At 33.4% G+C, this 16004-nt stretch overlaps 1 protein-coding gene across 3 annotated transcripts in view; it reads left to right on the forward strand.

Moving 5' to 3' along the window:
- The window catches only part of LOC122697162 (CD2 associated protein), an 84394-nt gene that overhangs the window by 40889 nt on the left and 27501 nt on the right, over window positions 1-16004 (forward strand). For all 3 annotated transcript variants that reach the window (XM_043907672.1, XM_043907671.1, XM_043907673.1), the window contains 6 exons: window positions 2005-2158; window positions 8212-8312; window positions 9532-9652; window positions 12630-12820; window positions 15364-15442; window positions 15830-15924. In XM_043907672.1, the coding sequence (XP_043763607.1) occupies window positions 2005-2158; window positions 8212-8312; window positions 9532-9652; window positions 12630-12820; window positions 15364-15442; window positions 15830-15924 (741 nt within the window). The remainder of the gene's footprint in view (window positions 1-2004; window positions 2159-8211; window positions 8313-9531; window positions 9653-12629; window positions 12821-15363; window positions 15443-15829; window positions 15925-16004) is intronic.

The following is a 16004-nucleotide window of genomic DNA, read 5'->3' on the forward strand; positions in this document are numbered from 1 at the left end:
GGACCTTACCTTATTTGTAATTTTGCTTAGAGCCTAAAGTCACTTCATACTTTTGATAATGGCTTAGTTGGCACTGTGTATATGGAGGGCTGTAAACCTGAGTTTTCTGTAGGCACTGTAGATTGTATATTTTTTTTGTTTGCTTTCCTCCTCTTTTTGTGTCTTTTATTCTCAGAAGATGTATTTTATCTAATATTCATAGGTTTGATTTCTCAGTGAATATTGAAGGTTCTCAAAATGTTTCTAGATCTTGAGCAATATGTTGTAAATTTATATTTTTAGAAGTGGTAGACATTGTCATTGTCTTGTATATCGTACCTGTTTATATGGTTAATTTTTATTAAAAGATAACACAAATATCTATTTAGCCTATGAACAGGATAGAATGAAGATTTACACCCAGGGTATCTGTCTCCTGAATCTGTCTCCTGTCTCACGTTGGGTCAAACTGGAATTATTTCCCTGGAGGAATAAGATTTTAATATTAAGCCAAGTTCTTGTTCTCTTGTACCAGAGAGGCAACAATAGCTTTCAGAGATATGATGTTTATCTTTTTAAAATGTAGGTGGCTCATGAGACCTTCAGGAGAATCCAAAATTAATACTCTTTGGCATGTTGAGGTTTTAGTACTAGTTATTAAATAGATTTCATATTTTTATTAGTTTGAAAAACTTAGTGTGATCTGAAAACTGAAGTTTTCATATGGTGTGTCATTTATTATTAGTAGCAAATTGAAGTAGTTTTCCTTACATACATTACCAGTAAAAATGAAGCAGTCACTACAGGGTGAAATATTTTGTGTGTCTTCTATGATTTATACTTTAATAGTTTTCACAGTTTTCTCACCAACTTAACAGTTATTCCAAAATGAAAAAATTTTCTGTTTGCAAAATGATACGCCTTGTTAAAAAAAAACACAAAAAAGCAAGCATCAAACATAATAATCTGAAATCCTACCAGCTAGAGTAACAACTAGTTAACATTACAGTAGACATAAACACCTGGAGATATAGATTCTTTGTTAGCCTTATATGTGAAAAATACCTTCTGGTTAGTGATTTACTTTTTTCTTGTGGTTGGTTACTTTTTAATGAACTGAAACTGTTAATTTTAATATTAAATGTTTGAGGCAGGAATCCAGTTTCATTCCCTGCTGCCTAAATGTGAAACACTGCATGCACCATGTATTTAAGATCAATATTTTCCTCTCCCTTTTTTCCTGTTGTAAATCATTTTTCTGTTTATGGATTTTGTTTCATTTATCACTATATCTGTTTTTGTGCCAATACACACTAATTCATAGTATCATATGGTTTTTCTTTATTTCTTAATTTTAAAAAAAAATCCCCTCACTTTCTTTTCATTGAAGTATTTTGGCTGTTCTTGGTCATTTGTCCTTTTCTACAAATTTAGAACTAGTTTATTTAATTGCTTTCCCAAATCTGTGACATATTTATTCAATTGCATTGCATCAATTTTAGGGGAAAAATGCTATCTTTATGATAATGAGTTTTCAACATCTGAACATGGCATAACTTCTCTTTCCTATATCTTCTTTTATGTCTTCCAGTAAAACTTCATACTTCTTTTCATGAAGATTTACCTATCTTCTCTTAGACCTGTAACTTAGAATAGGGTTTATCAGACAACAGCCCATGGACCAAATCTGAATATCTCCTGTTTTTATAGTGTCTCTGAACTGAGAATGCCAGCTAAGAGTTATATAAATAGTTGGAAAAAATGAAATGAGGAGCAGTATTTAATGACATGTGAAAATTATATGAAATTGCAATTTTAGTGTCCATAAATAAAATTTTGTTGGAGCTGTAACCAAAGTGTGTAATATTCTTTAGATACGCGTGTGGGCAGAGAAAAAGGTTGCAAACTGTTGATACTTTGTTTTATATAATGATCAGTGTACCTGGTTTTGGTATTTTGCATTTGAGGATTTAATTTAATAAAATACAGCTTAATTTGCCTATTTGCTGATTTCCCCTTTTGTAGGAAATTAAGAGAGAGACAGAATCCAAGGATGACAGTTTGCCCATCAGGCGGGAAAGGCACGGGGCTGTAGCAAATCTCATACAACGAATAAGCACCTATGGACTTCTACCTGGAGGAATTCAGCCACTTCCACAAACCAAAAACATTAAGAAGAGTATGTAAATAATTTTTTTCTAATTCATTTAAATCAAAATAGAAGTTTGTTTTATAGTTAACTGTTCATAAGTTTTATTAAGGAAAATCAACCTTTTGTAGCAGACTACAGAAACTTCCTACTTATTCTTCAGTTACTAGTTATGGGCCCATGTCAGTCTTCATATGGTAATCCAGCATGGGCTGTCTATAGGAGTTGTAAATTAAGATGGAAGGCTTTGTTTTCTTGTTAGTCTTACAGGCTCTGTTGGATAGTTAATCCTTTGTCTTAAATTTACTTGAATATTATTTATTAAACATTAAATGGGATGCTAAAATGTCTGCCATCCTTAAGCAGTATAGATGCAAACATTTGATAATACATTTTCTTTAGTGATTAGCCATCTGAACATGGATATTCAGTTTTCCAAGATGGTTGGCCTAGCAGAGTGCCTTTGAAGTATTTGGTGTAAATATGTTAAGAGAAGGGTTTAATATAGAGGGAGAGTGCCACGTTTAAAATCAGACATTAGTTTGAATCTGTCTTATGACCTTAGATCATTTAGACTCTTGAATTTTGTTTTACTGCTGGTGAAAAAGTGGTTTAAAAAAATAGAAAGACTAGTAATATTGCTGTTGTCAAAAACTTAGTCTTTGGAAAGACTGTTACTCAAAGAAGTCCTTCAAGCCTGGGAGCAGATAGTGCTTTAACATAGTAAACCTGGGGCCCCTTTAGAGACTGAATGCTATGTTCAGTTTGATTTAATAAGTTATAAATGAGTATTTATCCACAGTTATCTTTGATCGTTCTTTTGTTTAAAACCCACCTCCCCTCCCTCCCTCGCCACTCCCCACATCAGTCTCTCTGATGTTGGGGCCCCTTGTGTTTGATGTTGGTCACTACCTTGTGTACCAGGTAGCCTATAACATAAAGGGATTTTGTTTATATACGTTTCATAAGTATAAGATTATTTTTGATTTTTATAGTCTCATATCTTAAACCTGTTACTTTCTGCGCTACTGTCTGTGAAGTCAGGGGAGATCCCTACTTTCTAGATTATATCACTCTTGATTATTTTCATAAAATAAAAACAGGTGTTCATGAAATGAGCAGATTTCATGACACAGAGACAGACCAGTTAAAAGGTGCTCCCTGTTCTTCTTTTCTCCCTGTAAGTGCAGTGTACAGACAATACTTAGATATGACCAGTACTGCCTTCAGTCTTCTGCCCGAAGGTGGGCTGTTCAGTAGTTCTCGTTGTCCTGGACTCTGAAACTGTTTGGAGATTGGGGAATGGATAACAGCGTTATTTCCGCATCCTATACTTGAATCTCTACGTAGAATTTCTGTGCACAAGGAGAATTTTAGACCCATGAAATAGTTACTTATCATCTCTGTCTGTTGTAAGATATATGTACTACTTTCTTTAGCTCTACTGCGTTACAAAGGAACACACTTCTTAAGTAGAGGCTAGACAAAGGATGTCAAGTTTATTTTGTCTTCTAATAGGAAAGGACACTGAACTTTGCCTTCTTTGAGAACACTGTTCATAATTTTTCTTGTAAGAAGGAGAAACCATTATCCAGTTGGTGCCCAGAGGCTTAGGCTTTTTCCTCAGGTTCCTCCATAACTTGTTTTTAAGTGCATGTGCTGCAAAGCTAAATTAGTCACTTGGTGTGCTAAGTAACATTTAAAACAGGATACAGGTTGTTTTTGCTTTCAGATTACTTTTCCAGGAAAAGCAGCTAATTTTTTTTTTAATCAGAGTTTTTTGTTACTGTTAGTTTGCATCATTTCCTTGGTTTATGAAATAGATCAGTTATTCAAAAGTGGTTCATTGTAATGTTAAATAGTAGTATATACCCTTTTAATCAATACTGTTAATATAAAAAAAACCCAAACCATTGTGAAGGTTGATAATGATAAACACTGTATTGTGAAGGTTCAGTTCAAATCTCTGCCAAGACCAGCGAATCTGCATGTGTGGTGAATTTTGTCTAAGCAACCACAAGGAAAAGTTCACATAGTTAATGTGATAGATATCTGGAGACTGGAATTGTTAGCTGTTTTTCTCTCCAAAGCCAAAAAGCGTTGGCTTTTTTTTTTTTTTTTGCAAAGTCTGGTCATGATACCATTGAAACTTTTGCTATTGCATATAAATTAAGCATCTTCTTTAGTAAGACAGTTATTTTTTAGATTGAGCACAGAAAATTTTCCAGGACAAAGTTGATTGTGAAAAGTTGCTAAAATTATAGAAAAGAACCAATTTACACTTTCATAGCAAAAACATGTACAAATGGCATCACTGCTGAGACTCTTGTAAAAATCGGGCACAGAGATAATGGTGTAGAATATTTTTACTTGGAATAAAGAATTGATGTCTTGCAGCATCACAATTGTATATAATGTGCAGTGTGATTTATTAGTGGATATTCCACTTTATGTTTGGAAAACCTTGATACCAGGTATGAATCTACTCATGGCGTGTTGTATTCCTTATTAGTGGGAATTCATGCTACAGAAGTGATTTTCCATCTAGTTATTTTGAATGCAAAAGATGCATTGAGATTGATATTGATACATCATTGGTAGTTGTACAGAAAGAAATGATGATACTTTAAAAGTTGGTTGACCAGAATATAATCCACATAGTGTTTCATTCTCCGATAACTTTTGGTAACATGCCTCCCAATTTTGAGTCAGTACTGAAGAAGGTAAATTTCTGAATCTCATCAAAGTTTTGGTCACTGATTATACATCTTTGCAGCATACATGTGAAAAGGAAGGGGCATATTAGTAGTTCAGGCTCTGCTATTTGACATTGAAATATTCTGACTTAGAAGGGGAATAAAACCTCATTCAAATGACTGCTCCCTGGCTGCAACCTCTCAAATGAATGGGGTAAGGTGTTGTGATTTTTTATTTTATTTTAAAAAATTTAGTCTTACAGAGACGTTGAAATAATAATTCTCTGCTAAACGTGGTATATTCTTCGCCTAAGCTTGCTTTGTTATGTTGGCTTTATCTATCTGTTGAAAATATGTTGTTAGACATGATACTTCATCCCTAAGTACATGAGTTTTCTTCTTCGTGATAGTGATGATGATAATGTTTTTTAAGATTTTGATCATCTTAAGTGTGTATCTCAGCAGTATAGCTAGAATCTTGAATAGCTTAAATTTTTCACTTATTGGCTTAATATGATTTTTTTATTGCTGAGGATAAGAAAAAAATTTTAAAGATTCAGCCATGTAGCAAATGGCTCAGTCTTGATGTTTCTTTACTTTTGATGATTACCTTTGCTTACTGGAGAAAGAAATTGATAATAAAATTTTTTTTACATTAGAAAATGCTGTAATAAAGTTTGACGATTTACTTTCCAGAATTAAATGAAACTAAAAGTGGATCAGGAATCTTTTTGTTGCTATCTCTGAAATTTTGGCATTCAGCCTCCCAACTTCTGAGTATGATATGCTCTTCATTTTAGCATTTGATGGGAAAAATTAAAACAGTGTTCTTAAATGAGAAATAATATAAGAAGTACTCAAGAACTCTGTTTGACCTGGATATTTAGATCTTTTTTTAAGAACCATGAAATACTTCCCATTTGTGATTACTTACATTTGAAAATACAAACTATTTCTAAAAGGTCTTTCTGAAATTATTTGACATTTATGTGATGAATACTGTAATACCTGTGGGTATGAGGACCATAAGAGCAATGTTAATGTGGACAGTCAAATCTGCCAAATAAAAACTGGATATGGATAATGATTCAAAACTCACAATTTAACAGAGGAGAATACCAAGTTACTCTGACACAGGGATGATAGTAATAATTACCTTATAGGGTTTTCACAGTATTAACATGTTAAGTAAATATTATAAGAAATGCTCTATAAATGGCTGTACTTGTTATTGCAGTGTTTTACACTATTAAGAACCATACTTCTTGTTGTTGTTCAGTCACCAGGTCATGTCTGACTCTTTGCCACCCCATGAACTGCAGCACGCCAGGCTTCCCAGAGTTTGCTTAGATGCATGTCCATTGAGTTGGTGATGCTATCTCCCAGAGTTTGCTTAGATGCATGTCCATTGAGTTGGTGATGCTATCTAACCATCTCATCCTCTGCTGCCCTTTTCTCCTTTTGCTTTCAATCTTTCCCAGCATCAGGATCTTTTCCAATGAGTTGGCTCTTTGCTTGATGTCTAGAAACATACATAATATGCAGTTCAGATTCAAAGGGCAGTTCTATACCAGAGTCATCAAGTAAAGTGTCATTAAGCTCTTCTTTAGATAGGACATATCATTCACATAAAAATTGGAGAGTATGGTGTTGCAGTTAGAATTGCAGCCTTTGAAAGACCCATGAAGATAAACAAGTCCATGGTATTTTCAGAGAATAAGGATCCAACATGACTAGAGGACATGAGTTATGGTAAAGCACTCTAATCTGTAAAGAAAGCAGCCTGATACAGTGGGAAGGAGTTCCTGTTTCTCCTTGATAAAATATGTCTTAGCAAGTTTTTATGCTCTTTTGTGTGGGAAGTGTTTATGAAGGACTTGGAGTAATACTGGTACATAAAAATTTGTCACTGCCTTTGTTGTTACACTTCTTTATTTGCTTTCTTATTAATAGCTTTACTTACAAAATACTGATTTAAAGAAATACTTGATCATTAATTTCTTTGTAGTTCTGAAAAGCTGTATGGAGGTTACTTAGGTTAAGAAAATACTACAGTTAAAAAATTAAATGCTATATGTCCTTTTATTGACAGTTTTACTCTTAAATTTCATTTTCTTTTGTGCTTAGCAAAGGTTCTGATACATTTTAGAAATTCAGTAAATATTTATTGACCAATATGTATGGGTAGACATTATATGTGCCACTTGAAATGTGAAGAATCTCCAAATTCCTGAAGTTGTGCTGCCAACTAATAGAAAAGTTCAGTATGGGCAGTCATTCTAACTTAAGAGTAAGCTGTATAAAAATACGGAATCATACGAAGATATTTTCTTTTTTAAATAAATGACTCACATTTTGTGACAGTGATAGGGGCTACTTAGATATTTTTATCCAATGTGGATTTTCCTTTTAAAAATGAGAAGTTCCTTTGCAAATAATTTTGCATACTGTCTTGGAAAAAAAATTGGAGAATTATGCTAGTGTGAAAGACAAGACAAAAGCAAAGCTTTTGATTAAAATATCACTAGGTTGCTTGAAGTTAATTGACATATATGCTTAGGGGCAGAGGTGCTAATTAATACTCTTTATTAACTTTAAATTATTTAAAAAGATACTGATATTCATTAAAAAGAAACTAGTTACATCTTTTGAAGTCCTACATTGCTTGAAGTTAATTGACATATATGCTTAGGGGCAGAGGTGCTAATTAATACTCTTTATTAACTTTAAATTGTTTAAAAAGATACTGATATTCATTAAAAAGAAACTAGTTACATCTTTTGAAGTCCTACATTATATGATCATTACTTTTCGGAATAAATAAAGCTTGTTTAAAAAGCTAAAGTGAAATTATTTTTGTCTTCACTTGTGTTTTTATCTGTCAGAAAATAGAATTATTAAATAAGATAAAATGCATTTTAGATTTGTGCATTTTATCTTTTTTTTTTTTTAAGCACAGATACTCTTGACTTAGTGCCTTTAAAGTATTCGTAGATTTTGATCAAGCAGTCTGAAAATCACTGGTTTGAAGGACTTGTCTGTGATAAATTTTTTATGTCAATAGTGTCTTAAGCCTGTGTTTCTAGTTTTCAAATTGGCAGTGGAAAGTTTACTTTTGTATAATCAGTTAGATCTGATTTCATTTCTGAGAGCCTACCTTATTTGTAGTTGGCTTGAATTTATTTTAGAATGAAGGAAGAGATTCTAGTGTGGGGGGCACGGTGGAAAGCCAGACGGCACAGATTATGGTTAGCTGTTCAGAATGCTTCCATGTTCTGTTTTTATTCATACATATAAATCCTGTGACAATAAACATGGTATGTAAATAAAGGTGCTACTGTTTGTTTTAAAGATCTTTCTTAATTTTTTTTATGTGACTTCTTTTAGAGACCAAGAAGCGTCAGTGTAAAGTTCTCTTTGAATACATTCCACAAAATGAGGATGAACTGGAGCTTAAAGTGGGAGATATTATTGATATTAGTGAAGAGGTAAGGAAAACACATATTAGAGATAAAGCAGCAATTAGAATTGATGCTCTGGGTATTAGAAAAATGCTTTGTAAGAATATCAATTTTTTAAATTTATTTTGCCAGGTTTTTTTTTTTTTCAATTTTAAGATACAGATTTTAAAGTGGATCTTTAATGACCTAAAGGAAGGTTGTTTAATTGTAGAAATAAAGCTTTATTCATCCTTGCTATGCCTAATATTTGTCTATTCAATTTGTATCTTTGACTTTAAAAATAAAATAAGCTCTTTTTTAAGCTAAAATTGATGTAATCTAAGTAGCTAAGCATATAAACCATTCTTTGATTCTTAATTCAACTTTAGGCACAAACCATAAAAATAGAAGGATTATTACCTGTTGCACAGCAGAGATGTATGCAAGCAGAATGGAAAAGCTTTGTTTTGTTTGAATTATCACATTCAAATATTAACCCCAAAACTCTTTGCCTCATTTTAATATCTTAGAATAAGATTTTTAAATATTTCAAAAATAGCTTTTCATATATCTACTTTTATCATTAAAGGAATATCAAAGTTTTATTTAGCAGCTAAAGATGCCATTTTCAGAGTATATATTTTGATATCAAGTATTGCCACTGCAACTGATTTTTGTCTGATAACATGTAATTTATCACTAGTTTTTGTTAAATTCCATGTGTTTATATAAAAGGCAGTTCTGGTTTATTTCTACCAGGTGGCAATAATAACAGTGTTCATCAAGCTCACATTATTCCTGATGCACCATTCTAAGTGTTTCAAGCTTATTATTTCCTTTAAGTTTATGAACAACCTAAGGAGATAGGAATTTTTATCCCCATTTTACAAACAAGAGATGGAATCACAGCAGATAAGGAATTGGCTTATCTCCTGTTGCAGCATTCCAAATTTTGTGGCAGAGAACACTGTTTTGTTAGGTTTGTCAGTTGCAAGGGTCCAGAATTCAGATTGGATGGCTTGTTTCTGTTCTGTGGTTTATTATAAGATCTCATTGTGGAAGGGTTACAAAGTGCTATTGATTATTTCAATCCACATAGATTTAATCTACTTAAAATTTTTTCCCCTTTGTTTTTTCTTATAGATTTAAAGGGATTATTTTGCACCACTAACTTTGTGCCTGTTCATTTCTATAGCTCAATTTTTCTGTGGGGGAAGTGAAAACTTAAGGGAAACTATTATTATTTTTGAGTTGTGAATTCTTTCAGGTGGAAGAAGGCTGGTGGAGTGGAACCCTGAACAACAAGTTGGGACTGTTTCCCTCCAATTTTGTGAAAGAATTAGAAGTAACAGATGATGTTGAAACTCATGAAGCCCAGGAAGATTCAGGTAGACTATTTTAAAAATTTTGAATGGATTTAAACTAGTTTTGTATATGACTAGTGTTTATTTTGTATATTTTTAGTCTCTCATCTTTTTGAACTACGAGCTTTAGTTTATCTATTTTTTAAAAAAGCAACTTATGACAAGGACTTAAAGTGAAAGTGTTAGTCGCTCAGTCGTGTCTGACTCTTTGCAACCCCATGGACTGTACCCACCAGGCTCCTCTGTCCATGGTGTTCTCCAGGCAAGAATACTGGAGTGGGTATTCCCTTCTAGGTAAATAATTTACTATTTTTCCCTCTGATGTCTGCTTCAACCCAAAGTAAACTTTATAGTACCCTTATTATGAAATGATACTGCTTAAGTTACCTGATTTCTTCCCACTTAAGGTCTACTTACATACATTTGTGATCAGAGTTTGCAAATGGCCTGACTACTTAAGAAATATTAGAAGTTTAAAAGAAACTTCCTCTGATTTTCTGTATTTACATAGTAGATTTTGTTTTCCATGTGCAGCCAGAATGTCATTTAATAATTTTGTGATCTCTGTCATTTAGAGACACTCCTATAAATTACTCTTAAATTTGCTCATCATTCAAAAGTATAATTGAAAAAGCTTTATCCCAAAACTTGGAATTACATCTGTGAACTGCTGAGGGATTTAGGAGAGATTTTTTTTTTTTTTAAGAGACATTAAATTCATAAGTGTTGGCATGGGGATAAGTAGATATTTTTCTTTATGGAAAAGTATATCGTGAAAATGTTCAGGGATTCACACTTGCACAGTCGTGTTATTTGGCAGTTTTATAATGGTTCCATAGATTCATAGGTAATGAGGTGTAGACATACAACCTTAAGTGTGTTGGTATTGCTTTTTTATTTCAAAGACAGTGTAGTGTCAAGATGCGAAGGCTGTTATTTTAGTCCATTAGAGCTGCTGTAACAAAATGCCTCAGTCTAGGTAGCATAAAAACAAGAGATTTATTTCTCACAGTTCTGGAAACTGGGAAGTCCAAGAGCAGGGCTCCTTTCTGGTGCATAGTTGCTGACTTCTCACTTTGTCCTCACAAGTTGGAGGAGGCAGGGGATCTGTCTGGAGCCTCTGTAAGGCACTAATCCCATTCCTGAGGGCTCTGCCCTCACGACCTAATCACCTGTCTGAAGCCCCACCTCTCCACTTGGGGAGCTAGGATTTCAACATAGGAATGTTGCAGGGACAATTACTACTTTGCAAACTGTCCCCTGAATTACTTCGGGCACATATTGGCATGAAGTGTCATAGATGTTGTATCTATTGATATTTATTTTTAACATTAAAATTTAGTGTGAATTAAAGTGTATAGTGAAATAGTCTTTACGATGCCATATAAACTGAGCCCTTAAAATATTGTATGAAATTCAAAGTCCATGAGGGATCAGTAGCAAAAGAAATTGAATTTAAATTTGGAAGTAGTTCATTACTTCATAATTATGAGTACTTTGGGCATTTCCTTGCACTATTCAGCCTTATTTGAATTTTCGTAACCTGGCAGAATCGTATCTGTTAAAAATGTACTTCCTTGCTTGCTTAACCCCTTTACAATAACAGTGCATTCTAAAAGTGGAGCTTTGTGATTATGGGGTGGGAAGTCAGTGGTTGAAGTACACTGTAATTTCCCTTTTTTTAAAAACTCGAATTTTCAGGCAGAGAGATTTTGCATATTGATGTAAGTGCCAAGAAGTGAGCACTTTATAAGGTCTTTAGAACTTTAGTGAAGATGTGGTGTCCTTTGAGTTTTAATTTAAGCATTTGATATCTTACCCATTGGGTCTTAGAGAATTGATTGGTCCACTACTCCTGTGTCCTAATGAAATATAACATCTTTTGTGTTAACTGATGTTTTGACAGTCTTCTTTAGTCAGTAAAATAGCATCTATTTCAGATAGATGAATTACAGGAATTACCAACTGTACATTATAAAATGTGTTCTTTTTTTGTTTTTAGTATTGGAATGCCATGTCCACTGCATTTATTTTACATAGTTTCTTCTTACACTCCTTCTTCTTTTAATAGATAGAATGAAGTATATGGGATGTGTTCATGGTTTGACCAGTTAAACTCTGGCTATTACTGCTAAGAAGATAATTCTGACTCTAGACAGTAGGTAGACAGTATTACCTGAGCCTTTATGAGTAATTTATTTTCATGCCCTCTGTTTTCATTGAAGAACTGTGGAATAAAAGCTATAAGAAAGCCCCATTTTATATTTTTTAATAGGAATATGGTAAATTTATAATCTATTACTTAGTGGTTTCTATATAAAAATCTCAAGATTAATATCCTTTTAGTAGTCAATTTCAGGAAAAGCTTTGCTTCTCTAGAGAAGTGTTGTATTTCAGTTTTTATAATAAAGTGACTGCCCTTTCATTTTGTCAAATATTCTTAGTCTTTGTTGTTTAGAGTGTCCTTGTATTTTGCCTGTAAAACTGTCTTTTCATGTACTTTCACCCCTGTGAGAAATACAAGCAGTGATATGTGGGTTTGATGGCATTTCCCATGGATCCAGTGCATTCCCAAATCTGAAATTTAAAAGTTGAAGTACGTAAAGGGAAGTTCTAAGTATGAATATTATTAAGTCAGCATGTATATATCTGTTCATTCAGTACATTGAATGTCACTGAGCATGCTGTGTACGTTTACTGTCTGTCTTGTGTCATCTTTGTAAAGAAGCGGTAAATTTTGACATACTCTTCTTAAGAAGCTGGTATACTATGATTTTCTGCATTTCTGATTGGCCTTTTACTAATTAGAAATATATAAAATTGTTTTTAAATATAGAAAAAAATCAGTATAAAGTGCTTAGGATATTTTACTACTCAGCAATTTTGTTTTTATTCTACCTTTTTTTTATTAGGAGGTATAGGATATAAATACTATGGAAGTGGAATGTCAAGGTTTTTGTGATTTTAGGTGTCATTCTTTAAAAACCAATTATCCTTTCAGAAACTGTTTTGACTGGGCCTACCTCACCTTTACCCCACTCTCTGGGGAATGGGACTGAAACTGCACCTGCATCAGTTACCCAGCCAAAGAAAATTCGAGGAATTGGATTTGGAGATATTTTTAAAGAAGGCTCTGTGAAACTGAGAACAAGAACATCCAGTAGTGAAACAGAGGAGAAAAAACCAGAGAAGGTAGTAGTGATGAGCTTTCCTTAGATTGGCCCCCTTCATTCTCTCTCTAAGCATTTTAAAAATGTAACAATTAGTTTGCAACTCTGCTGCCTTTTCTTTTTTGAGATTGCTAGTGATAGGTTATGAATGAGAAGAGTGTGAGAAACTGTTTTTCTAAGCTTAAGTGATTTCCTTTAATGTTTACATTTGATTCTTATAAAATTGGATTGGGGGAGTAAATTTAACACAAACTTTTCTTAGTGGAAATTTTAAAGTTTTTAGTTATTATAGTATAAAAATATAAAAGCAAAGTATATTTTTGTTTTCCTTTTAAAGCTAAAATTATATGTTTTGCCTTCCAGTTTGAAGTAGCCCTAAAATGGGCCATTTTAAAATGAATTCACAGTGAGATAGTAAGTTAAATTAGGCCTTGCTTAATTTTTCTCTGGATTGTTAGTAGTGATGAAATCTAGTAATCACTAGCCCTAGATGTATGGAGAACTTTATTTCTTACTAGCATTTCACTGGCATTGTGAAATAAATCAAAGAGAATGTACCATCTAATAAGAGATTTTAAAATAAATCATTACGTTTTTACTTTGGGGGGGAAATAGCTACAGTCTTTAGGATGTTTATTTCAGGTCTGTTGTTTCTGGTGTTAACACCTTGGAGATTAGTTTGAGTACTTACTTCAGGAGGCTTGTCCCTTGACTTTTGAAGTATTGTTTCCCTTCTGGTTCTCCTTTGTTATGTCTTATTTAACTCATAATATTTGAAAGTGTTTTAGTATTTACTTGTGTTTTTTTAAGTTACATTTCACTATTAAGACTGTTTTGGTTGGTGAAATATATTCTGAAATTTTCTCCTAAAATGGTTAGTTTCAACTTTTTTTCTTCCTTTCCCAGCCTGTTACATATTTTCTTATATAATAATAAGTTAGGTTCGGGAAAGAGAGCTTGCACTTTCTCTTCTGCCTTTTCCTGGCTGTGTGACTGTCTGACATTAGGATTATGGACCTAATTCATTCTTGGTTTTAAATGTACAGATTAGAATTCTTGTTGGCATGGTGCTATATAGTCCTGTAACAGCTAGGAGTGTCTAGAAGCAGTGTCTGCATTATGAGGCTAGATGATCTGAGGACCCTTTCTAACTCTAAAGCAATGGTTATGTTGAATAACTTTATCTGATTATTGATTACACTGGTAAGCATTCCTTTGCCATTTTTTTTTTTAATAATTTTTTTTTTTTTTTTTAAATCTCTGGCTGTGCTGGGTCTTCTCTGATGTGTGGGCTTTTCTCTACTTGGAGTGAACGGAGGCTGCTCTCTAGCTGTGGTGCACAGGCTTCTCATTGCCGTGGCTTCTCTTGTTGTGGAGCACAGGCTCGAGGAGTGCAGGCTTCAGAAGTTGTAACACATGGGCTCAGTAGTTCCGGCACACAGGCTTAGTTGCTCCATGACATGTGGGATCTTCCCGGACCAGGGATTGAACCCGTATCCCCTGCATTGGCAGGCGGATCCTTCAACACTGAGCCACCAAGGAAGCCCCTCTTTTGCCATTGTTAATGTTCACTAAAGAGTTGTTGTAAGTGAGAGCACTCTCAGGATTACCATATAGGATGGCCTTCCAAGACTTGCTTTGCTCACTGACCTAGGAATTGATAAAGTAGAGAGCACATTTGCTGTGTTTGTAGGCAACCCCAGATTGGAAGATATAATGGAGAAAAGTTAGGAGAAATTAAAGTGAGTGTTTTAAAAGATAAATAGAGTACACAATGATATTACCAGTTAGCAGTATGCTCAGGTTTTTAACTAATGAAGTTTAAGGCCACATGTAGTGTTAGTTCTGAGGAGAGAACTTAAGGAAACACTAAGACATGATGAAAGGCTTACTGTAGTTGATTACAGTGGAAAATTGTCCACTAGACTATATAGTTACAAGGTAACTAGTTACAAGTTAAAGTTGCAATTGTAACATTACCTAAATGTTTTCATTCTGATAGCAGCATTGAAGTAAGTATAAAGACTTTCTTTTCTTTGTCTCATTGTAAGGAAGTTCAGTTCTGTCCTTTAAGAGCCCATCTTCTGGGGTCCAACTTTAAAGATTCAAATCTGGGCTGCACTGCTAAATTATTTTTATTGTGGTCAGGTTATTTAACTGCTTTCTGACTTATAAAAAGAGTGACTGATAGTGCCTACTTTATTCTGATTGTTCCGAGGATTAAATTACAAGGCATGTTAAGTGCTTATTAGCTCAGAGATTGGTACATGGTACATTTTCAAATGCTATTTTTATTTGTTTTGGAGGTTCTAAAATAAATCACAGCATTTTGGGTGTCAGAGTATGTTTGTTATCCTTAAGACAGTTTTAAAACTGGAAGTTCTGGGCTGTCATTTAAATAGCTTTTCAGATATTTATCTGTTTCATGGCAAAGTTTTCAGTCGTATTACTAACCTGACTATAAGTACTGTTAGGGAAAGCTAGATAACTGTTTATGGAAATGATGTTTAAGATTATTAGCTTTGTTATAACTTAAAATAGGTGATACTATCCTTTCTATTCTAGCCTTTAATCACACAGTCACTAGGATCCAAAACTCAGAGTGTGGAGATAACAAAAACAGACACTGAAGGTAAAGTTAAAGGTAAGTTTTTGAATGAAATGTTTGTGTCGAGTGAAGCATGCTCAAATGTATTATTAGACTTGTTGAAGACACTTGTTACATTGTACTACTTCCTCAGAGTATTAAATCCTCCTAGATGTGAACACCATGAGGTCAAAGAGTTTTGGATGTTTTGTTCATTGATGTATCCAGTACAGTTAGAACTGTGCCTGGAACAGGTAGGCACATAGTAACTATTTGAATGAATGATTAATGAAACTTGTTATTTAATTCAACATGATTAGCTAAAATTATTGAAATCATCCAAAAGCTTCTAGTGTTCATTTCTTTAGACAAAATGGAGGCTTAATAAGTATTTGTTGAAAGAAGTAATTTATATATAAACTTTATTTATGTTTTTCATTTTAGCTAAGGAATACTGTAGAACGCTATTTGCCTATGAAGGTACTAATGAAGATGAACTGACTTTTAAAGAGGGGGAGATAATACAGTTGATAAGTAAGGTAAGATACTTCTCAAGTTTTTCAGTGAATAACTTAATTTATTCATAGAAATATTTTTTCAGTAGTCTTGCATTCACACT

Source organism: Cervus elaphus, chromosome 7 (assembly GCF_910594005.1).
Source record: "Cervus elaphus chromosome 7, mCerEla1.1, whole genome shotgun sequence".
Lineage (NCBI taxonomy): Eukaryota > Metazoa > Chordata > Mammalia > Artiodactyla > Cervidae > Cervus > Cervus elaphus.